Source organism: Triturus cristatus, chromosome 2_2, assembly GCF_964204655.1.
Source record: "Triturus cristatus chromosome 2_2, aTriCri1.1, whole genome shotgun sequence".
NCBI lineage: Eukaryota > Metazoa > Chordata > Amphibia > Caudata > Salamandridae > Triturus > Triturus cristatus.
Genome location: NC_140582.1, coordinates 1,042,646,902 through 1,042,672,399, shown reverse-complemented (window position 1 = coordinate 1,042,672,399; position 25,498 = coordinate 1,042,646,902). Strand labels below are relative to the sequence as shown.

The window sequence follows — 25,498 nt, the reverse complement described above, 5'->3', positions numbered from 1 at the left end:
AGAGCTTCTACCCTAGTTCCATTCACCCAGGGGTATTGCAAATATTTCTTTAAGTTGGGTGGCCACCCAGCTACAATGGCAAACTCCACTTCTCACAGTGAGACTAGACTTGCTTCAGTGTGTTCCCAGATTTGCTCAGGGTACACTTCTGATCCCATCTGTATGCTTGCTGCCCCAGGAGTAGCTGTAGTGGGTGCCTTAAGGGCTTTGTTGTGGGGCAAGACTTATCTACAGTTAGGTGTCCTGACCTCTTACAGTTATTACACCAGGCCTTTAAGAGATCAAAGTTCTTCCCCCTATAGGGTTGAGGCACATAGGGAGTAGTTTGGGTCCCACACCCACCTGAACAGGTTTTTGGGGCCCTTTGGAAGACTCAGACTTTTTATCTTGGGGATTCTCAGCACCTTTCCCCTGGGGAGTCTTTGTGACAACTTTCTTCTGGTCATCCCCAGTGGCTGTCCTTGTCACCCTAGTCTTGACCCAGTGGTCTGCCTTCTTTCACAATTCTTGGGGAGAAATTAGACCTAGGTCTACCAAATGCTGATGCAACTTTTCATTAGTGCAGTTACTTAATAAATGTTCCTTCATGAATAAATTGTACAATCCAGTAAAATCCTGCACACCATGTCCAGCTAACCAACCATCCAGTGTCTTAACTGAGAAGTCTACAAAATCAATCCAAGACTGGGTCTGGGTTTTGTGAGCCACCCTGAATCTAATTCTATATTCCTCAGTAGTGAATCCAAATCCCTCAATCAGAGTCTTCCTCATGAGGTCATAGGATCCTGCTTCTGGCCCAGAGAGGGTCAGAAGCCTGTCTCTGCAGTTACCAGAGAACAGTTCCCACAGGAGTGCCACCCAGAGAGGTTTCTTTACTCTTCTTATTTCACCAGCCCTCTCAAATGCTGTGAACCATTTGGTGATGTCATCACCTTCCTCAAATTTAGGGACAATCCCTTTGGGGATTTTAGGATCAGAAGTTTCCTCCCTATTCTTGTTTTTATTATTGCTGCCACCATTGATGGGTGCTAAACCCATCTCTCTCCTTTCTTTTTCTAGAGCCAGGAGCCTGGACTCTAGCTCTAATCTTTTGGCCAGCCTTACAAGGCTGTCCTCTTTACTGGTGGGTCCCCCAGTGATCTCTCTGGTACCAGAGCCACCTGTGTGATCTCTAGGTCCCCAGATGCTAATTCTTGGATTGAAGGGTATGGGGGCCCTCTCCTCCCTAGGGAATAGTGTGTGTGGGGGGGGGGGGGGGTTATTATTCACCACCTCTTCTTTACTTTCATCATCTGACTGGCCATCACCATGTTCAGATGGGTGGTCCTTAGCTTACTCAGCCAAGAGCTCCTGGAGCCCTAGTTTGGTTGGATGCAGGCCCATTGGTATATTTTTAAGTTTGCATAGGGACCTCAATTCCTTGAAAGACAAGTGTAAGTAAGGTGTGAGGTCGAGCTCCTTCACCAGGTCCATGTTATTATTTTCACTAATAAGTGGGTTTGTTTGAGTCATTCTAACCTGACAGTTCTAATCCTCTAACCTGACTATAGTGACTTTTATTTTTCTAAAATTCTAATGGGACTTAAGCAAGGCCCTAGCAAGACTTTTAGTATTTTGTAAAAGACCAATCAGAATTCTAAAGGCAATTTTAAGAGTTCTGTCGTGTGATCAGATGGTAACCAAGTAGTCCAACAAATGCAAGTTTGTATCCCACCGCTGATCCACCAATGTGAGAAAGTGGCTCTGTATATACTGTTCCCAAATAGGTACAGGGTGTACAGAGTCCACAGTCCCCAGAGGTTTGGCAGAGGCTAAAGTTAGATATAACCTTACTCTCTAAAGTGGTAGCTTGGTCGAGCAGTAAGGCAGTATCAGAGGACAGTGTAAAGCATTTGTTGCACACACTCAGTCAGCAAATGGTCTCACACACTCAATAACTGAACTCTAGGCCAATGGTTTATATATAAAAAACGATATGCTTGTTTTATTTTAGAACCAACAATAGGTATTAAAATATACTTTCTCAGAATGAGATGCTTTATATAAATACTTTAGCAATATGCAATTGACTTTTGTAGAAAGTTACAAGTGGTTGCAATAGGCAACACAATTTTTTTTTTTATTATTATATACAACGTTTTATTGAGTTTAAAGGAGCACTCCTGTAGCAGTACACAGCTGGTTCGCCTACAACCACAGGGGCCGGCAGCTACCACATTCAATTAACAAAGGGCGAAGGCCCAGCCGATCAAGAAGATATGCCACGACCCAGGTATAGCTGTAAGTACAGTTCTATCATGCTCAAGGTCCCTCGGCCCCAAATCTCCCCACCTAGTGACATCTCCAGGGTATACCAGTGGAGAAGAACAATCGCAGGGTTGCCGTAGGCCAGCAGCAGGCTCAAAGAATGGCTACATCCCCCGCTGTAGGACCAGCTTGGTGCAGGATATCGGGAGTGGAAACCCCTTTGTGCCTCCTATGCCTGACATATAGTTACTGTAGTTGCGCCGCCACCCCCGCCCCCTGAAGAGAAGCAACATCCAAACACGCCATCTCCGGGCGGGAGTCCCACCCTTCCCACTTCTCTTCCAGCCGCTCATGGTCACACCTCCAGCATGCAGTGGCGGGGGGCCTAGGGCGATGGGAGCGCAGTGACTCTCAACAGGGGCCTATCCGATAAGGGGTGGCTTAACCGCCATTAGACGAGTCACGCCTGTAAGAAGCCGGCCATAAGGCCTTTCAGATTTGACAGCAATAGAGTGGTGCGCGAAGCCCCCGGGGCCATCCCTGAGACCAGGAGTGCCCACAATACAGTCAACTAACCGGGGGAAAACTGAGACCAAATGGGGAGATAGGGAGGATACCAAGGCAACACAATTTTAAACACAATCATGCATTGATTTCAATGGAAGTTTCAAGTTAATTGCAACTGTTTCCTTTTAGGATTACTTTTGGGATTCCAGGAGTGGATCCTAGATTCAGTCCTGGGTCAGTACTTAGAATCAAGTGATAAAAGTCAACTTAGTTATTGTTATGATTTTTAGACAATATTTTGCTATTTTAAAAGTTGACACTTAAAAAATATTTCATAGAAAACAGTCAATGATTCCCTATGGAAGAAAACTCAAGTTGCAGGTATAGTATGTTCTCGTTACTTTTGTAATCCAGTACTGGGTGCTTAGACTCAGTACTGGGACCTTTATCCAAAACAGGTAAGTAATTACGTTTTCACAATTTATACGATTTTTAAAGAATATTTAAAGTTTGCAGAAATCGACAGAAGAAATTTCACAGAAAAACAGTCAATGGTTTCCTACGGAAGAAAATTGGGTTACTGGTAAGTACGGCTGTGAATATTTTTCAGAGTCAGTGCTGGGTACCAAGATCCAGCACTGGGAGCTCACCTAATAGCAGGTGAGTATTTTCGTTTTCGTTACTCGGCTGATTTTTGTTGAATATTTTAAGTTTTGAAAAGTCCACACTTCGAAGAAATTTCAGGAAAAAACAGTCAATGTTACCCTATGGAGAAAATTGAGTTATCGGCTTTAAGGTAAGTACTCGACTGGCAGAGTTAAGGTTCTGGGCATAGACTCAGGGGTCTCCCAGGGTCAGGTAGGTACAGTTATTACACCATCAGCGGCACAGGGGCAGCCAGGTGCAGAGAGAGTTAGGCCCAAGGTTATCCTATGGGAGGCAGGGGGGTCTTGGTTGGTGGCTGCTGACTAGCAGGCCACGCGGCTGTGGGAGCTGGGCTCGTGGTCACTTGCTCAGGGCAAATGGGGAAGTAGATAGGTGTAGAGGTTGCACTGCCAGGGCCACTCGGGCGGCTGAGTGCAGGGTGCTTTTGAGCCTTTGGGCGCTCAATTGGCTTCAATGGGAAAGCTCCGGTTTAGAAAAAGACTGTAAGCTCGGGGACGAAGATTCTTCAGGTGCCACCACCACTTCGAGTGGTAAGTTGGGTAGTTGGAGGATAGGTAGGTACCCCGGAGTTGGGCACAGGGGGCCGTGGGGTGCAGGGGTGCCTTTTGGTGTCGGGAAATCTTACTCTCTGTTGATCGCTGTTGGGGGGGCACCTGGTTCTGAGGCTGCAGGAGTCGTCAGGAGCGTCGAGGGAAGTCCTTGGGTGCCGGACTCGGGGTCACAGTCGCCGTGGGGTCGTCCTCGTGGTCTTTGTTCACTCCGGCACAGGCCAGGCTTGGCGGGTGCAGAGTGTGAAGGGTTTGCGGTCCCGGACTGATGCCAGGGATTAGAAGCAGATTTTGAGTAGAGCCTCTACTCATGGGAGTCCCAGGTGCTTAGAGCCAAAAGGTAGACAGGTCCGCCGGGGTTTGTGAGGTTGCTGGCCACAAGAGATGCCGGGTTGGAGCAGGAGCAGGTTCGAGGGTCGACAGGCCGGTAGGGCTGGGGCCAAAGCAGTTGGTGTCTTCCTCTTCTTAGCAGCTGCAGGGCAGGTCTTCTTTCTTCTTGCTCTTCTTTGTATTTCGGAATCTGGAATCTGGGAAAAGGAAGGTTCAGGGTGCCCGTAAATACTAGATTTAGTGGCATTACAGGTAGGTGAAGGGCAGGGACTAATGGGTCCCTGTCCTGGGGTGGGTACACCCCCTATCCTGCCTCTCTCCTGTGGGAGGGGGGCAGTAGCCTAGTCCTGATTGGGCAGGGCTTCCCATCTTCAAGATGGCGAGAGCCCGGAGATGTGCTTCACCTCGCCTCCCCCACCTGAGGGGTGGGGTTGGCAGGCTGGCACATCCCCTGTCCTTATTTGGGGTTTCCGGCCAAGCTTCCCGCCAGAGTGGGGGGTTGCAGTGGTCTGGGAAACTCACAGAGGCGGCATGCCTTTGAAGCTTCCCCCTGCCCATCCTGGGGGAGGAGATCTAGCACCTCGCCCAGGATGTGCATTGTTGCAGATCCAGGAGAGCAGGGGCTCTCCTACCCAGGGGTCCAGCATCATGTCTGCTGTGTGGCAGCCTAGGCAGGCTCTCAGACCAGATGTGGATTGTATGTTAGGTTTCAGGGGGCATCTCTAAGATGCCCTCTGGGGTGCTTGGTACATTAAATCCCACACTGGCATCAGTGTGGGTTTAATGTGCTGAGAAGTTTGATACCAAACTTCTCAGTCTTCAGTGTTGCCATTATGGTGGTGTGGAGTTTGTGTTTGACAAGCTCTCAGCACCATGTACTCTTAACTGGCAGCACTGCACTTACAGTGCCCAGGAATGGACCTGGGTACTGTAGGGGCATAGGGCTCCTGCTCCTGTGGCCACGCCACTGGCATAGGGCACCCAGCTAGAGGGGTGGCTGATGTAGGCCAGGTCAGTGTAGGTGGTGGGCATGGCACAGGGATGTGTGTCATGTCGACTTTGTTTTGTCTTGTACCCAGACACTCAGCCTGCAAGGGCAGTGTGTGTGTGTAAGGGTACAGGGCCTCTAAGGGTGGCACAATGAGTGCTGCAGCCCTTAGAGGCCTTCCCTGGTCACAAGGCCCTGGGTACCTAGGGTACCATTTACCAGGGGCTGACATGTGGCCAGGGTTTGCCAATTTGGGTTTTAGGTTTTTAGGGGAGGAACATAGGCCCTGGGCACCTGATTGGCAGGAGTCCAGGGCACACTCAGTCAAAGTACATTCAGCAATTCAGCAAAAAGTAGGGGCATACCATGCAAGAAAGATGGCACTTTCTCACAAATATCATTGATTTAATACAAATGACAAGTTTCCTGCAACACTCTCAAAAATGTTTATTAAGGCGGTAAAATTCAAGACAGTCCAATATTGGACAATCTGAGGGTTAAGTTTCTGTCATTACAAAAGGTAAATCGGTCTGTATTTTAATTTTCTTTTACGGTGCTTTCAAAAAGCACTGCAGTACGTTTACCTGGCTTTTCTTTGAGAGGGGCAGTGAGGGACACCACTACGGGATGCTTTCTGAAGTGACCGGTCTCTGTCGAGACTCGGAGACTATGTTAGTGGCGGCTCGGCACTCTGTCCTCGGCCCGGGCCGCCCACTAGAGGGCAGAGAGGAAGCCCAGAGTAGGGCGGGCCCACAGCGATCCGAAGCGGGTGGGGGCCGGGAGCGAGTGCCGCTCCGCTGCAAGAGTCAGCGCTGGCACCCTCCGCAACCCTCAGAGGCACCCCCGCGCGCCGGGGCATGAAGGGTCAGTCCGCCAGGAGACGGCACGGCGCGCGCCGGGCTCCCGCCAGCCCTGCCACAGCCTGAGCGATGCGGTGCCAGCCCAACCACCCTTGATCATGGAGATTGAAAACATTGTGGCCAACACGGTGCTGCTGAAAGCCCGAGAAGGTGAGCGAGGCAGGAGGCGGCTCTAGCTTAGGTCCGCTGAGGGCTCTCCAGATCCGCGCTCCGAGGGCGGAAGCGGGGTGCTTGGGAGGGACAAGGGGGGTCCTTCTTTCCTCCAGCAGCCAGAGTCCAGTCTCCCGGCTGCAATCTGCAAACTAGTGTCACTGGAGTACTGTAGTGGGGCGCACGGTACCAGCCCGGCAGCTGGGACCCCACTTATCGTGGGGAGTTCGTAGCCCTCGCTCGGGAAGGTCTGCAGGCTGCAGCGGTGCATTTCCGAGCACGGACCCGGTGGTGTGTCCGTGTGTGATGCGCATACATAATGTACACAGTGACACACAGTCCGAGGAGACTCCGCTGCCAGTGTTTGAATTCTCAGCTGGGTTTCTTGAAGGGCTGCTAAGATTGTACTTACTCCGGAATGGTTCCGCACTGGCATCAGTTTTCCCAGGACCTTGGGCACACCTTTCTCGGCTCTATCCACCCCTTCTCTCGCCTTTACTTGTTGACTTCGCTTGCTTGTTTTTTTCCGATCCAGTCTAGTTGTATAAATCTCGCAGCTGCTTATTTCTGCGCCAGGTTGCCACAAAAAAAAGTAGCTGCCTGAAATAACGTAAAAAGGCTTCTGCATTGGAGCCGGGAGAGGTTATGGACACTAATGTAATGATTAAAAGTGAAATTCAGTGAAAAGTATGCTTTTGGAAGAGTCCACCGTACCAATTTTGAACACCTGATTTTTTTTGGTCTGGCACTGGCGTTGAATTCATAGAACATTAATGCGTGTATATATAGTGCCATTATAGCGTACTAAGTTATCACGGGATTTAAGCAGAATGTTTTTACACTAATTTTTTAGATGGAGGTTAGAAACCAGCTTCTTTTTTGCTGTCCTCTGTCATACAAGATGCTTATTTCATTTATGATACGGGCCTGCGGGTTATGTTCGCTGAGCCAGCTTGTATGCATGCTGGCGGTACTCAGTGTATAACACCTCGAGCCATGCACACGTATCACCGGAGGAAAATCAAAGTGCTCACGTGGGCAACTCTTGAAGACAGGGCGCCCCTCGCTGAGCAGGTGACGTGAGACTGCCTCTCGTGCTTGGTAACATCAATGTGCTTCACACTTAAAATATCCTTTGGGGTGAGAGCTCAGCGCGTGGCATTGGCCCGACACCCGAAGCGTTGCTTCTACTGTCTGAATTTTTGACACTTTCAAATTGCAAGGACTGTCTGCACCTCATAGAGTAAGTTCAAGAGCCCTGGAGAAGGAGGCGTGCAGAAGCCCAGGATGGCACGGTTCTCTTCTAGGTTAAGCGTGGACCTGCCTGCAGGGATGAAGGTGATGCCAGCATGATTGCAGACCTGCAGCTCGTGCTGGACCGTGTGTCTGTGTGTGGTCTGCCTTTATATACTGCCACATTTCATCACACTCGTCAAGAAAGAGACTGTGCAGAGGGAGAAACAAGGACAGTAGTCCAAGGATTTGCACAGTAGCAATCTTCACCCCTAGTCCGTCAACCAAACTTCACTGACCAGGCCAGCGGCTGTATCCTAACATGTATTCCGTTTCTTAACTCTATCCCTCCCACAACCTTTTGTAGGTTGGGTGTAGCTTTGATTTTCAACTTCTGATGTTGTTTTGGTCCAGGGATACCACTGAGCTGTTCAGTGTCGGTGCCTGAAAGAGCAGTGGCGGCGAGGTGGTCGGGTGGCTCCAGTAGTGGTGTGGAAATACAGGGACATAGAAAAACGGCAGTTATATAGGAAACCTTGACTTGCATCGATCAAGTTGGGCAAAAAACAAAAAACAGCGCTTCTTAGTAATGTCAGACATGGACTCAAGAAAGGTCCTGTCTGCTGGAATCATATATAGGGCCTGATTTAGAGTTTGGCGGACGGGTTACTCCATTGCACGTGGCAGATATCTTGTCCATCTTATTACAAGTGTATTAAGATATAAGAAGTAAATAAGCATCAACGTGACGGGATATCCTTCACTTTGTGATGGAGTAAACTTATGCCACACTCTAAACCAGGCCCTATGTCATCAAACACTTTCAAGATGGAATTTATGCTTAAGAAGCTTGTGTCGCTACCACGGTACAAATGAACCTATTTTTAAGGTTTTGTAAGCTGCCTGTTTTTTGGCTGTCAAACTGTGTCAAAGTGCTATTGCTTATGCTTATAGACACAGCAGAAAAAATGGCGGATCTGATCAAACAGTGAGTCAGGTTGCCCGCAGTGCTGTGTTTGCACATCCTCTGTGATGCAACCTGGTCTATTCTTTGCACTGTGCTGGATGGAGTAATTCGGCACAGCGCACAGAGGCCGGTCGCAAGGATTCCAAGAATTCCTGACTCATCTGTATTCATGGAGCAGGATTCATTCTGTGAATCATTAAGTTCAGTTGAAAATGCAGAGATGGAGGCCTCTGCATTTGCATTGGTAAAGTGTTGGTGTCATAAGCCAGGTCCCCTAAATGGAGTAGGGCTGTAATGGCAAAAAAGTGCCACTTTGGGGAAGGTACATCACAGGCAGTATTGACCTTATGCCTGCTTTCCCGGATGGTATAGTTGTCATTTTCACTGTGGAAGCAGTCTCTTGTGAAAAGATGCGCACTTGCTATTGCTTACTGAATGGCAAGAATAATCGGTAACCTTTCAGCGCTTTGTAACTGCAAACTATCAGTTTATAGAGGTGAGATCCTTTCACCGGCCTGAAGGGGGATGGCAGCTTTTTATTGTCCCTTTTCCTTGTGATTGACAGGAAACCGCAATGTTGATATTGTAAGTTGAAAAGACATTTGTCACTTTGAAGCACCACAATTTTGTTGCATGTCACACTTGTGATGTCTGTCATTTTGTACAGAGCAACATTCGCCAGGGCGAAAAACTGTTAATGCTTCTGGCCCCCTTTCTCAGGTCTTTTTCCTAAAGGGGAAGATGCTAGTCTTGACCCGCAGGTCCTGAGGCAGCGCTCCACTGTCTTGGCTAGGTTCATGCTACACCAATGCCACATGCCTACATTGTGAGTTCAGTTTCCCATCACTGTTTAAAGTTTGTCTCCCCAAGTATGAAACTGGGTTCTGCAGACCCAGAAAAGGTGTTTCGATTGATAAAACGAGCCAAGCCATTGACCCACAGTTACCCTCACATCTTGACTCTCTTTCCATCAGATTTTTTTTTCTATGATGACCTTTTGCAAATAATTTCTTTTTCATCGGAATAGTTCTGCCACTAGCCGCTAGCCAGTGAAGTGAAGTCACAAAGGTGATGGGGGTCCCATGGTCCCACCCAGTCTTCCGACATCAACCGATCTGTCATACTCTGCAGCACTGCGGGGCAGCTGGATCCTGCGCTTCTGCTTGACCATTAGACTACTATAATGCAGAATGGGTCTGTGAGACCCTCGCCGCCTCCTGGGGTCACCTTTGTGAAGGCTGAGTTATTTAACAAGGCACTCACGGTAGGAATGCTGGCTCTGGCACACCTCAAGTGTTCTTTAATGGATAACTCATTCAACTCACCAAGAGTGCAAAAAGGACAACTACACGGTTTTTGGGATGATTTAGTGGTGTCCAGGGCAAATAGTCTCACTCCGGAAGGGGTGATATTTACTGCATGTGACTGAAAAACTCTCTAAACCTTGCAACACCAATAACACGAGAGGCTAAAATAAAACAGTCTCAGGGTTCTTCTATTTTGTGAAAGAGATTTGTCTAGCATACATACATTCGGCTGCTAGTCTGACTTTGCGGTGCTGTCGCATCTCAGCCTTCTTTGTGCCCTGTCACATAGGTTTCGCTAAGGTTGTCTGTGAGGTATAACAAGCAGTGTGGGTGTGCATAATGTGCTGGTTCTTGAGTCTGCTTGTTAGTATGCATGTTACAGTGTTTGGTGTGCGTAGCCAGAGGTCTTTACCAATTCGGGTATGCAACATCTGGGAAAAATCAGTCTATGCACCGCCTGGCTTGAGGTATGCGTCTGAGGCAATTGAGAGTATGGTTTCTTGCCGGGCCCACAGTGTACCTTATAAGAGTGGGGTCTCCGGTAGGTATTGGATTTGTATTAGTGTGTTATGTGTTCCTAAGTACTAGTTTATTGCGTGTGTAGAGAGGGGTGCTATTTGAGCTCAGCAAGACCCTACTTTCTCGGATTCATGTTCAGTCGAATGTGTTTTGTTGGGGGTTGTGATTGTTGTTTATTATGGTTAGTTGTGAGCTAGGTGATGGCTATCAACATGGATCATCTGTGCTGCGTAGGGTGTGTGGTTAGGATTCTGTCTAATGTTTTCTGTTGTGTGCCCAGCAACATACTAATTTTGGTCACATCAGCCTTGTGGCACACTTGTGTGCATTCCCGTCCACTGTGCTCTGTTGTTTGTGGAGTTTATTATGATGCATGCAGTTGTGCGCTTACTGACATTCACCTATATGGACCACGGGTCTTCGGGGCTTTAGCATTGTAATAACCGATTATATGGTGTACCTGTACTATACTGAAGGCCTGAGAGGTGTTCTGTGGTTTCCTGTCAGATGCAGAAACCGGATATCTATATGTTCTGCCCAGTAAGATCTGCTGGATGTATGGTAGAGTTAGGTACATGACCAGGAGTCATTCATCTGAGGTTAACCCCTTCGGTGCTCATGACGGAACGGTTCCGTCATGAGCCACGGTTGAGCTGTGCTCATGACGGAACCGTTCCGTCATGACCACGCCCGCGCAAGAAACCGTCAGCACAGCGGCGGAATTTGCGCAGCATGGAAGGGGTTAAAAAGTGTTCCTCGCTGAGCATTTGTTTGTGCACAGCTTCTGGGGGACTGACTGTATGATGTGGAGTTGACCATGGAGAATGTTGCCTTTCTCCTGTCTGTTTTGAGGCGCTCATGCTGTCATGTTTTATTCCCTGTCATCCACTTTTTTCTTTTGAGAACCAGATATATCTAGTGAGTGTCTGAGTCCCTTTATATGTTATTTTTCTTCTTGGTATTTAATCTCTTTGTAGCACAAGTTACCTCCAGCTGAAGGTTCACACTGTCCGGTTTACTTTAAAAGGCGCGACTGATGTAGGTATAGATTTTCAGCGCTAGAGTGAGAGGTAACTATGGCGGAAATTCTGCTTGATCAACTACAAATGATTTCAACAGGATCCAGTCGCTGGCATATGTTTTTTTGGGCGACTTACTGAACCGCTGTGGCAACAAGTCCTGTTCTCTGTTGGAATTAGTGTGTGCCTCTTATAGTCTGTGTTTCAGATCGTATTATTTAATCACTGGGATCTACCCTGGCTAATCTGGACATGCATAATATAAAGTCCAAGAGGTACTACGCTGAAACTGAACCCCGTAGGAAATATTTGGAACATGTCTACTAGGATTCCCATCATGGAGCTAGGTCATGAAAATACTTATTTCTCACGTTCTTTTTAATCTCTTTGGTTCTTTGCCTGGAACCCAATTCCAGGCAAAGTTCAGTTTTTCATTTTCTTACTTACAAATTATATGTTACTGCAAGATCATGTATTTTTCCTCTGTTATGGTTTCAGGATTTGATGATGAGGTTTTCCAGACTGCAAACCAAGTTGACATTTGTTCATCGCTTTTTTTTTTTTTAAATTTAACTGCTCCTTGGACCCTTGTCTGCAAAAATGATCTTATTTGGACTATTGTTTTATCGGTCTTAAGGCACTCTAACTGTCCTGGATTATTGTTTCATCAGGTTTTATGGCACGCTAACTGTCCTGAACGATTACAGGTGGACATGTAGGTTTGGTTGTAGTATGACCCATGTGGGAAGAGTGGGCAGAGGCACTTGAGACTCTGACGTCGTGTGGTTGTGCTCCAAAAAATCTGATGCTGCTGTATGCATGTCATGTTATATTAATTTATAAAGCACACAGCTACTCGACGAGTGTCCCGGCACTGGCATATGGGGAATCGGGCAGACTGAGGGGTTAGCTGTTAAAAAGACAGGTTTTTAGCTTGTTCTTAAACACATCAAGGCTGTCTACAAGCCAAAGATCTCGTGGGAGTCTGTTCCAGAAGAGAGGACCTAGATAGGAAAAGGAGCTCCCACCCATTCTGACGCAATCAATGTGAGGCACCTTTGCCAGGCACGCCGAAGAAGAGCGAAGGGTGCAAGCAGGGGTGTAAGTATTGATTCTCTCGTTGAGATATCATGCCCCTGTCCCATGCAAGGCCTTGTAAATGAGGACCATGACTTTAAACGCCACCCTCTTTTTCACCTGGAGCCAATGCAGGGCCCTTAGGTGTGGGGTCATGTGGTACCTGGGAGGAAGTCTGAGCAGCAGTCTTGCAGCTGAATTGTGAACCACCTGTAGTCTGTTAATGAGATAGTCAGGGAGGCCTAAGTACAGCGCATTCCCATAGTCTAATCTAGACATAATTAGGGCCTGCACTACCATGGTCATGTTTAAGTGTATGTGGTAGTGCTTCATCCAGCTTTATCATACACGCACATCATTTATTAATGAAGTTTTATATAGCGCAAACATGACCCTTGAGGGTATAAGAGTGCTTTACAAGTGGTCAGGAAAGGAGAAACCGGTAGAGCAAATATCAACATACTCAAGAGCGATACAGGATGTATTAATTCTCCAGGCCAGGGAGGAGACCACCACAGGGCCAGGACGACAGATCGACACACAAGAACATAACAAGGGATTAATAAGCTTAGGGGAAGCCACTGTACCATTTTGTTGCCCTCTGAGTAGAGTTTGTGCGTTCTAGGTCAGAAATGTGTTCATCAGTAGCATCTTGACCTCTTCTTTAATGATGCAGTTGAGGGGTTCAGTTTTGTTAAAGGGGGTAAGGAGTTCCAAATTCTAAAGGCAAACCTAGAAGGCTCGGTTATAGATGATCTTTTTAGAAAAATTCTGTGGTTTTAGCAATAAGGTGCTGGTGCTTTAGAGGATCTGCAGCCGCCAGATAACTCCAGTTGTTGTGCAAGGTACCTCAGTGGGTTGAAGTGTATGGCCTTATGGGTCATATAGGTAATTTTTAACCGTATCCTTGCCTCATATGGGAGCCAGTTTAAAGATTTCAAATCAGGAGTGATGTGGTTGTTTCTTTTAGATTCTGTGATGAGCCTTGCAGCAGAGTTAGGTGAGGCCCCTTGTGGAGTCAACTTATATCTAGGTAGGCTGCAGACTTTTTCACTTCCATGGTCCAACCTGGAAATCTCTAGGGCATGAACATCTGACTCGAAGTCATCAAGAGGGAGGAAGGGTTTTATTTTTCTTCAAATGTTCATTTGGAAGTTCGGTCCTTTGGTGGCTTTACTGATGTGTTTCTGCATGTTCAGGTTCTTGTCAATCATTATTCCCAGTGATCTTGTGAAATCTATAACGTAAGGTGAGCAGTTTAGAGCTGTAAAGCATAACATGCTCAACCTCTTACGTGCCTCACTTTGTATCACTGCAGTATATATCGTTGTTTGTACGAATTGTTCTAATTTGGCACACAAAAAAAACAATAAACAGTTTCAAACAAAAAAGGTAAGCAGTTAAGAGCTGCCAGTTGCTTCATCCATTCTTCGATGTCTGGTGACTATTTGGGTGGGGCAATTAAGAGGAATTCCATTACAATACTGTTTAGTTTGAGATGGTTGCAGGTCAGTCAATTTTGTTTCTTTTTTAGAGTTATGTTGATGGACCTCATATCTTCAGGGTAAGAGATTTTCATGTGAGAGTGGATGTTGGATAGTTTCAGAATTTCAGTTAAGGGCTCCATGAACAGGTTAAAGAGAGTTGGTGAGAGAGAGGACCCCTATGGGATCTCTAAAGTGACCGGTGTGGAATTGGACAGGGACTGATTAAACTTGATTCTTTGAGTTCTGTTGTGGAGAAACAAGGCAAACCAGTTTAGGACCAACCCTGATAGCTCCATCCTGCATTCCAGTAAGTCTAGTAGGCTGTCAAGTTTGACTGTATCAAAAGCTGACGAGAGGTCGAGGAGGATTAGAAGGCCAGAATAGTTATGATCCAGCATTTGTAGAACATCGTCAACTATGTGTGTTAGGGCAGATTCAGTGCTGTGGCCCCGACAGAAGCTGAATTGGAATTAGTCTAATAGACTGAATTGTTCTGTGTGGTTGCATAGTTGGACATAGACACATTTCTCAAAGAGCTTCGCTAGAGTCAGAATGTTGGACATTGGGTAGACGTTGTTTCAGTTCGCGTGAACAGCCGTGGGTTTTTCAAGAATAGGGGTTACCTGCTCAGACTTTAGGGAGTCTGGAATAGTGCCTTGAAGGAAGGTATTTCCTATCTTGGTCCAAAGAGGGATTATGAAAATTGAATGAGCCAAGCTTTCAATGGCCTTCGCGAAGGTGTGGTGGTTTTGTACTTTGTTGGTGTTGTCTTCTAAGGTTTGTTCTGTTGAAATGTGGCACTTTATGTTATAGGAATCTGTTGGATTGGAGGCTGCACCTAGGACAGTGGGTCTAAAATATGTGTTGTAGGAATGTTGGTTTTATTCCATGCTCTGCCCAGTGCATTATGCACAATGCTTTCAACACGATGCAGCAAGACACTGTAAGCCATGTAAGGACATAAAAGGTTGGCATTATGTGGTCCCAGGATTTCACGTTTTGAAGTAGCCTCATCACAGAGTTTTGTGAGATTAGGGAGTTATGGGCTCCTACTTACAGTCAATTTGAGTAGTGCAGGAAAGCGAGCACAAGCACAGCTCTGGTTTGAACTGTAGGGGATCCCCAAGAAGAATAACACGCAACTTACAATTTTGGGGCTGTTTGTTGATTATTTCATTACAGTATCTATCTACTTTTAGTTCCAAAGTAAGATCTACCTTTAAAATGATTCCTACAGCTTTTGTTCGGTTTGTTATATAGGGTGCTTCTTCTAGGTCTGCTAGGTAGGCTGCAATCTTTTGCTGATTTTGGTTTTATCTGGGTTGAGGTTGTGATATTTTGCAGTCATCCACTGGTCCGCAAGCAAGTATGATGCAAATGTGGATGTCACATTGCTGTTGATCTTTTTGTACATAAATAAGGGTGATAATGTGGATATCTGTACAAAACAAAAGGATTGAATCAGTCCAGGTAAAGATAGTTGATGAAGAGAACATGAGAAATAGTTTAGCCCCTTGGGACCACAATCTCCATCCTCGTTAGTGGCTCTCGTTGCCTTATTTTTTGCAAATCCGAATTAGGCTGGCTGAAAACTCTTTCTCATTGCCTATAAAATACCATGTCTGTTACTTTCAAAATCTCCAGGTCTGGTGGCTTAGTGGACTAATGCATCCACTGTAGGGGCCTGTGTTTGACCTCATGGTGACAGGTTCAAATCCCAGCACGTGCACTCAGCCTTTTATCCTTCTGAAGTCGGTTCTACTCAACCTTTCATCCTTCTGAGGTCGATAAAATGAGTACCATTAAGATGGGAAACAAGAAAAATCTGTTATTTAGAGGCAAGATACCCTTCTGGGTGAACGTGCGCTTTACAAATAAATGTTATAACAATTTCTGTAATGTGCATCAAACTGCCAGCGAAAACTGGTCTGGTTTCTTACGTGAAACCACGATGCAGTCTTTGGGGGTTAGATGGTGAGTCAGTTTGAAAATGTAGTTTATCCGGACAGCTCTTGTGGTAAAAGTGCTTAGTGTGCCAGCCGCTTCTAAAGTCAATGTGATGCCTGTCAAACTGGCGCATTGCTGGTGCATGATGAGAGTGGACAGCAAACCTTACTACAGCTCTAGAGTTTCCAAAATTCTATGATTTGCTCCAAGTAAAGTGAAGAAGTGAGGTTACACCAACAGAGTTTATCATTTCGGTGTCTGGAGAGCAGCCGGTAGAAACAAGCAGGGTTACTTTTAGTCTCTGTTAGTTATAAGACAGGCATTGTGTGGGTTCACTAATAGCCTCATTTTTACGTGAGTTGCAGTCTCTTTGAAATATGGTCAACAGAAGGATTACGAAATACTGTGTACTCGGGGATTGTGTAAACTGACTGCTTCTCCTTTTATGCCCTAGGTAATATACTGCGAAATCGACACACATTTTATAGTGATTCATGTTATTTGCACATAACTCTTTTTGTGTTGACTGGTAGTGATGAATAACAAATTGTATTTTTGTTCTGCGAGGGCCCTTTTTTACATGTTCTTGCTTCTTGTAACCTTCAGTAAGGCTTTCTTTTTATTTCTTATACAAATTAATAGAGTTTTTTAGGGCTATAACTATGTATGAGTGTAAATGCTTACTTTCTTAGGGCAAGTTCAGCGATAAACCGGATTCGGCATAGCTACTCCGCACTGCTATTTTGCTTCGATTACCGCATTCGTTTAGTGCAGAGCTGTGTTTTAACTTTTTGGACTTAACAATTTTCCCCAAAGTGGCGTGCACGGTTATTGTTAAAAATAATGGCAAAACTAATGAAAGGCCCACATTCAAACTACTGCTTTGTCCTGATTCCACGGCAGACTTATTTTTTGCACCGGTATTTTTCCCAAAATAACAATAAACTTTTTTTTTTTAAATTTAGTTTCATGAGTCCACTGGGGTTACTACATTAGCATAACATTCCTAGCCCATGCCATCACTGCAGCAGCCATTTATATTTAAGATGTTGCTAATAGTCACACCACAATGAATATTTTTTGGGTTGTTTTATCCATTTGTTTATGGGCAAGTGCGTTGATGCGTATGGACCATAGTCCCTCACTAAAAGCATACTAGTGCAAAAAAGAGTTCAATCAATGACAGATGCCAGCTGGTGTGGAAAAGGCCGCTATAATTTGATCGCTGTGCATTACTACAATATAACAGAGCCTGGTTCCAAACCTTAAAAGGCAAACATTAGCTAAAAAGCGAATATAAAATCAGTTCCAGCCCCATTCCTACTTCTAAATACATTTCCTTATTACTGGTACAACTAATGATTTATTCCCCCACAGTACTTTCATACAGCGCTTCAGCAGGAAAGCCCAGCTTACAAAGACGAATTGCCAAATCCATCAGTGCTGGATGCTGCCTCACTATTCCCACTCACACATGTATACTGTTCTCCACTGATTCTAGGTGTTTTTCGTCTTTACCAGGCAAAAGAGATGCGGGTGTAGAAAACAATACTGCAGAATATATATGGTTTTACTGCTACCTGGCTGGAAACTGCGCAGTGCTTATATGGTGACTTTTCACTCCCCCTCCGCCCGCAAGCAAGAGTGTGCTTAAAACACATGCAGCTGCTGGAGGCCAGGCCGGTAGGATCACCCTATGCAGTGTCTTGGTATAAGCACAGGCATGCTTTTCCAAGATGCCAGCCTGGCAGAAAGCCATCAGCATATGGACCTGAATTTTTCATGAGGGGGGTGGGAGGGAGTCGGAAATGGTGCGGTTGAGTAAAAGCCGCATTACCTTTTACGAAGCAGCTCATGAATATTTCAGAGCCGAATTTACATGGTCTTCTCTCAGAAACAAGTGTGCGTCCTCTCTTCCGATGGGGCAGCAAATGGTTCGCTTGGGCCGGCAGCACATCATGTATGCAAGCCCACGAATGCGTCCATAGAGATTATCACACTCTACAGGGCCAGGCCTCCTTTTTGGAGATAAAAGGAGGAGGGGCTATCACGTGTCTAATGGCCTTCACTCCAGTCGAGATAAAACCAGGTTTCTGCCTAAGGATCAGAGAATCAATCCAAAAAATATATCTGTAAACAAAAAGACTGAAAATAGAATGTCAAATGACAAACTACTGATTGTTATTTTACAAATAATATATACATTTACTGGGCATTTAAGAACATTTTTTATAAGAAAGCAACAAATGCTGGTGTTACATAAAGTGCAAGCTACACTGGGGCACCCAAAGCAATTGGCCTATAGTTAAGGAAAAGCTGGGACGTTCGGGCAAAATTCCATGGCAGGTAACAAACCCAGCAGGAGATAGTAGCATTGCCATGCCTTGGAGGAAGACCCTTTATGAGGTTTTAGGGTTTTTAATAAGACTTTCTTTTAACTCTATCATATCATTTATAGTGTGTGATGTTTGTGATTTTAGTGTTTTGCAATAGTTACATATATATATATTTTCTTATAATGCTTGTGTGAAAGGCAGCTATGATATATACTATGGACAAAAGAACTTTAAAAAATTCAAATTCTGCTCAATTGGACCTCGCCTGCCTTTTGTGCCTTTAGAGCACATGGCTTATATGAAACTTAATTGAACGTCTGCCGACAGGGGCAAGATAACTTTGTCTGCCATGAAGATATATCATATCACACTCGATTTTGATCTTCGGGTCTAAGTGACTCAATGACCTGTGAGTTAGAAGAAGAACTAGTTGGTACATTTCTTGGGGCTTTGTTTTGGCTCTGTGCAGGTACTGAATTTGAGAGCTGTGTTCCCTGTAGGGTGTGGAATATGGTTGGCAGACCCTGTTTTGTATACTGGGCAAGCAGCGGCTACTTGACTTCAGCCGTGGGGACCATTTGCCTCGGATGACCCAGGGCCTGTCATACTATATGGACGTGCAACTGAGGCAAATATTGCCCTTTTTCGCACTTGATTCTCAGTGGTAGTGATGGCTTGCAGCCACAGGCTTCTCTGGGGAGTTAATGGGGTACAACCGGCTCACCACTAAAAAAACACCCAAAAGCATAATCCCTTAATTGTCCAGCTCAGTGCTTAGCTTTATAAAATCAGAAGTACTTCAACAAATGTTGAAGTGTTATACTGCATGCTGCAGAAACTCAGATACTCAGTCTCTGGTGCATGGGCACTGTCCCGTGGGCAAGGATACCTCCTCTGCTCCACCTTCCCTCACTCTCTCTATTTGATAAACACATTTTATTGGGTTGTGACAAATTAAATACTATTAAATCAGGATATCGTAAACAAAAAAGAAAGGCACCTCATTTTCAGTCTCAGTCCCCATCCTATCCCACCCATCGTAAATCAAACTTCATTACAAAAAAAAGACTCCAGCATTGAGGACAACCTATAATACTCCCAACATTTACCCCAGCCCTCACTCTATTTTATCCTTAGGGTGTGTGTCTCAGAAAGAGGTACAGTGCCCCCCTAATCTTGGACGAGTGCTCATTCTTATGTCTGTCATCCAATGTGAGTCTTCACATTAGTCCTTGGCCGGGCCTATGTGTACTTCAGTCTACGCCTCCTCCCTCCGCAGGCACGGGTGCGCTGGTTCCATGCTCTGATCCCTTGAGCAGATGCAGGCCACCAGGGAAGTCCAAGGATAGGGGTAGTCAGGAGAGCGATGGCACATGATGAGTCGGCTAGATTTTGGGTCCAGTGGATCGTGACAAGATCCTCATCCACTTGGGATCGTTGGTGAGTTGAAGGCTCAGTTGGGCAGCCCTCCTGATGGTTGAGATGGCAATGCACACCACTTCCGGTCTTTGGTGACAAATATTGGGCTGCTTTCAGGTGCTCCACAATTCAGCTGCAGCGATGTAGGCTGATCAGGCACACTTTAGGTCAACATCTCTGGCAGCCACACAGGCACTTGGGCATACAGCAGACAAGCATCTAAATGCAGCAGATTAAGTTACAGTGGTGTAACTCGCTCAGCCACATATTGGGCAAGTGCTAAGGGCTAACCACTCAAATTTATATGGGCTCACTGGGAAAGTGTCATGGGCCTGCCAGCAATTGATTTTTCAGCTGCGCTGGTTTATGCACATGTTGCGCAAGTGATAAAGTCTAACCTCTCGAATTCATTTGGGCTCACTGACAAAGGGCCATGGCCAGCCATCAGTTAATTTTTAAGCCGTGCAGGCTGCTTGGGAAAGTGCCAAAGGCTGCAACAGCAGGGGTCCAATTCAGGCACCTTTTGGGCAAGTGGCACAGACCAACAGCATGTACGTTTTGTTGGGGAGATCCACTCAGCCACAATTCAGCAAGCACTGTGGGTCCTTAGAATCTCAAAGGATGACAGGTGCCTTTCAAAAGGCTGGTGAGCTGTACTGGGCCAAACGGGTTGACCTGGCCACATGGAGGCAAAACAGCGAATCAGTACTGGAGACAAAGCATATTTTTTGCAGCACTGTGGTATGATTGTATGTTGACAGGAGCTATTTTGAAGCACCAATATCCATTTAGGCTTGCGTCTGGATATCTGGAGTGACTGGGAACCTGCAACATAAAAACAGCCAGATTGACAGACCTGTGAAGATGCCATGCAGTGACCTCAATCCTACAGAGAAGTCCTGAACTAATCGGAGTAGGAGTAGTAACAAAGGTGATTCACCCTGAGCCTAACATGGATACTACATTAAATAAAAGATGCCATAGGACCCATGAAGGGTCTGGGATCCAATGGAAATGCATATAAATCATGTAGTGCACACACTAGTAGACAGACTATAATGTTGATTGTTCTCAGTTACAGATCTTAATAGAAGGAGAGAATAAATGTACATGCATGTGTAAGGAACTTTGCAACCCTAAGAAGGGGACAGTCACATTATACAAAGAAAAAGACTCGGAGATGGAACATTTAAAAGACCAAAAAGACCTGGGAGAATTTGGATGCACCAAAGTATGGGGCTGTGGAAGGTTTGTATTTTGAAATATTATTTCACTAAGCTTTTGGGACACAATCGGAAGGAGCTGCTTCAGAACTGAAGCGAGAATGCAGGGCCTGAAGGTACAGGGCGGCATGTTTTCTGATTTTTTTTCTATTCCCCCCTTCCACTTCATACTGTAATAGAATAGTTAGATTTGACATAGAACACATTTTGGAGCGTACTTAGATGGGAAGATTGATTTAAACACCTGATGTTTTATAATTTATGACTAAGAACACATCTCCAAGTACCACTCTTTTACTGGCAAGGGTTGAATCAAGGTCTGAACCCTAACTTGCTCGAAGGGGTAAGAGACTGAAAAGCAGATCCAAGGCAAGAAATGACGGTTTCCCTGGTTTGTACGAAGTCCTAGCGCAGTATGCTTTGTAATGGGATTATCCACTAGAGCTAGTATGAGTTATCTAGTATAGATAGTATGGAAACGCAAAAGATGGTCCTCAAATGTTCTCTTTCAGAGACCTTTAGCTGTTTATAGGGCTATTTTGATGATAATCTCCTTCAGGTTTGCTTCATCAAAATAGTCTCTTACTTGAGTAGTAATCCATACAATCTTACACACCTCAATAACATTTCAGTGATTCCCTGCGTGTGCAGTGAACATCCACCCAACTACCTAATGCACAACATTCTCTTCACTACACATCGTAAAACAGTATGAGAAAGGTGTGGTGAAATTTGGCTTGGGAGTTTGGCAACAGAAAGTACTACTTACTACTACACCATATTCTTTTTACTGTTAGTCCTTTGGCCCGTAAACACCTTTGTAATGTATACATGTGAATGATTCGTGTTTTATGGTACAGTTCAAGCATTTTACATGTGATGGGATGAGAATGTCCCTTACCTCGTATACTGATGTGCACCCTTGCCCAGAATAACCCAACCGGAAGTAAGAGGCATGAGGATTTTTCTTTGTCCCAACACACACGGAATCCTGCCCGAAATGTACCACAAGACCCGGGGACTGGCTCTTAAGGGCAGGAGAGGCACCACATGTGTACTGTCTAATGGAAGCAAGACTACTGTCTGTCATTTTGGATGTGTGAGTTGAATAGTGGTGGCAGTGTACTGTTTGTTAATGCATAGTAGTGGACATGACTTTTTACCTGTTGAAAGTAACCGCACAATAACTAAAGGCCAGCTTGTACAAACCTTTGCTCACATGTCAGGCCCAGACTCTGTGCTGACATCTCTTTATATATATCGAGTGCATGTATGTATGGTACATGGTTCTTTGTGAGTGTGTGAATGTTGTAGCTAGTGGTATCCATTTGGTATGCCCCATATTTGGCATGGCATAAGATGAAGGTTAGGGTACAGTCTCCCCAGTGGAAGGGTATTGACTGAATTCCTGATCTGGGGGGTTAACGTAAATACAGAGGTGTGCAGAAATGGGTACAGGGCTACCTTTCGAGATTCTATGGTAATCTTTTTCAAAGGGGACTGCTGATTATTACTTTCTGAGCTCTGCCATTTGGTTGAGGGTAGGGGAATTAGGGTGAGTAAGCAAAATTCAGTTGTTAGAGGGAGACAAGTTTCTCGGTAGGGCTTTTTTTATGCCTTCCACTTGAGTGGCCCATCCAGAAATAGAAACAAGCATTGGTATAGCCAATAGGTCTTGCTTTAGGGACCTTATAAGTATTTAGTTTTGCAGCACAATATCCTTGGTGCAACAACATCAGCTGTTTGCATGGCTAAACCTTGTACCTTATAAGTGTTTAGCCATGCAACAGTTGATGTTGTTGCACCAAGGATATTGTGCTGCATAACTAAATACTTATAAGGTCCCAAAAGCGAGACCTATTGGCAATGCCAATGCTTGTTATTGTAGTGCCCTGGCACTGACTTGTGCACGCTCTGTGCCAGCACAGAGAGGACCAATCCATTGCAGATGAGGGAACACCCCTCCTGGAATGTGCAGGTGCTGCTGTGGAAGAAAACAGCTTGTGCTCGGGCCACGCACGCTGTGTAGTGTGGCCAGACAGAGCAGAAGCCAGAGGGATGGTGAAAGGTGAAGGGTTAAAGTTCCTTAAGAGCCAGGTGCAGCTATTCCCAGGGAGCGTTTCAAATAAAACACTGGCACTTCCATAATACGAAATAAGGCGCAACCTTACGGCGCCACCTAGTGGCAGACCCGAATTACAACAAAAGAACAGAGCTGGTGAGTGAACTATGATTGTGCACACGTCACGACCATCAAACAACAGGACTGATTACATTTAGTTCTACCACTTTGATACCTGCTCTTAAGAGGATTCTATGCTGACACCCTTAAATGTGTCCAACATTCTTCCTATATGTCTACCATCTATCGGTGAACATCTCATGGAGAGGAGTATGCTGTTTGAGGTTTTCCTAGCTCATGTAGAAGTATGAGAGGGTGAAAGGTATTTTCATCAGAGAATGTTGTCTCTAGGAAAGCCATGGCTGTGAATGACTTAAAAAGATTCAGGTACCTTTGTATCCGCTGGGAGAATTATATATATTTGATTATGCAGTCAAAAAAATGCCATATGAAAGGAAAGTCAACACTGTAATGGAAAGATACAAATTCTACTCAAGGAAGCCAGAAGATGGGAAATCAATAGAAGAGAATGTATTTTTTGCAGTTTTATATAGTGCAATTTTTGCCTAAGGGCATTGGAGCACTTTACATGAGCTCCAGATTACATTACACAGGGTCAGCTTTTTTTTTTGTAATGGGAAGATTAAGTGATTTGCCCAGAATCACAAGATGGTGAGCTGACGCCAGACGTGAACCTGGTTCCCCACTTTAAAAGTTGGCACTTCATGCCTATAAGCCACATTGTTTTCCCAAGTACACTGCAGTACTTAGGTCCTTTGCAGCGATATGCGACTCTGAAAACATGAAATATGGTCAGATCAAAATGTATGTGAAGGTCAAAAGCAAGACGGTCCAGGAAAGGCAGTGGGTGGGTTCAGATCTGACTGTCATTTGCCATAAATATGCATTTTTCACTGAACTAACACAGCGACAGTGATGACTTGTAAAAGAAAAGTGCTGGCGCCGAGTGTGAGAGGGAGGAAGGACGGACATGGCGGCCAGCAGAGTGGAGTCGAAGGGACCAACATACGAGACGCGCTCTGTGGTGGGGGAGGGGTAAAGTGCAGGCACCTAGTGTGAAAGGGAGGAAGGACGGACATGGCGGCCAGCAGAGTGGAGTCGAAGGGACCAACATACGAGACGCGCTCTGTGGTGGGGGAGGGGCAAAGTGCAGGCACCTAGTGTGAAAGGGAGGAAGGACGAATATGACGGCCAGCAGAGTGGAGTCGAAGGGACAACATACGAGATGCGCTCTGTGGTGGGGGAGGGGGAGGGGCGCCTTCAGGGACTGGAGTGAGGGCATGGGAGATGCTGAAGCAGGGGGGTGGGTAAAACATTAGAGAGCAAGGAGGAAGACATGGTAGGTTAAAAGCAGCGGCAGGGGGTTTCTTAAAAGCAGGGGCGGGGGTTTGTTAAAAACAATGGCAGCGGGTGGATGTTAACATGCCGGGGAGGAGAGAAGACTGCCAGCAGATACACTAGTACGGAGTACTCAATAGCCACAAAAACAAGCGCTAAAACACACGTATTCAGCCGGCCCTGCTCGCCACACAGAGGAATAGGCTGAACAAAGCAGACGGAGGGAAGCGGTCTGCAAAGAATTCACAACAGATGCTTGTGAAAACGAGCCCGGGAGTTGTATGCGCGCAATTTATCACAAAAATGCATTCAGCCGGCCCTGCTCGCCACACAGAGGAATAGGCTGAACAAAGCAGACGGAGGTTGTAAAACAAGTGGGAGGGGTGGGGGGAGTGCACGTGCGCGCACACACAGAAGACAACTCTTGCAGCGGGCTTGAGCCTTGAAGTCCGCGAGCGATGTGCTTGAGCAATTCGCTAAATGAGGAAGAGATAGGAAAGCCAGATGGCGGCTGTGTGCGTGCCTGCGCGTGTAACCCCAATGCTTTAGGCCACAAGTAAAAGCTTGTGGTTGGATTTCTAAAGCCCACTCACTAAATGTCTCGCCAGACCAGCGCATGCACTGGCTCAGCTGAGACCTAAAAATGACTGCCAAATGCGGAGCTTTACACTTATTGTGCTCATGTTTTGGGTATTACTAATCAGAGCCAGTCTCTTCACCGTCTTCTGGGACAGGCATTACCTTACATAACGATTGTGTCTGCACTGCAACCCGAGCATGAAACGGAAAAGGAACTGCTTGAAAAAGGCAAGAGTGGACCCAAATTCTTCAAAGTGATTTTATTTAAGCAATCACCATGTCGCCATGATGTGTTTCGGCCGGAAAAGACGGCCTTGATCACATGACCGCGCATGGGTGGCATTTCCTCCTTTTAAAGTGCTAAATGCAGCAACAATAGATATGGTAAACATACTACACATTTAAGATTTTCACATAAATTACAGCATAAATACTAAAATCATGTTAAAAAATGTGCGTATGACATTGCAATGTACAATAAACCAGGAAACAAATTGCTGTAAAATATAGTAAAAGAGCATGATAATTACCTACTCAGTAGTAATCCTGAAAATAATATTTTAAGAAATAATAGGTACGGGGATCTGTTGCAATTAAAATGCTATTAT

At 45.6% G+C, this 25,498-nt stretch overlaps 1 protein-coding gene across 1 annotated transcript in view; it reads left to right on the top strand.

Annotated features, from left to right (window-relative positions):
- Positions 1–6,041: 6,041 nt before the first annotated feature.
- Positions 6,042–25,498, top strand: part of GRK4 (G protein-coupled receptor kinase 4) — a 468,205-nt gene continuing 448,748 nt past the window's right edge. Inside the window, exon 1 of the mRNA XM_085642501.1 lies at positions 6,042–6,296. Coding sequence (XP_085498627.1) covers positions 6,245–6,296 — 52 coding nt within the window. The 5' untranslated portion in view covers positions 6,042–6,244. The remainder of the gene's footprint in view (positions 6,297–25,498) is intronic.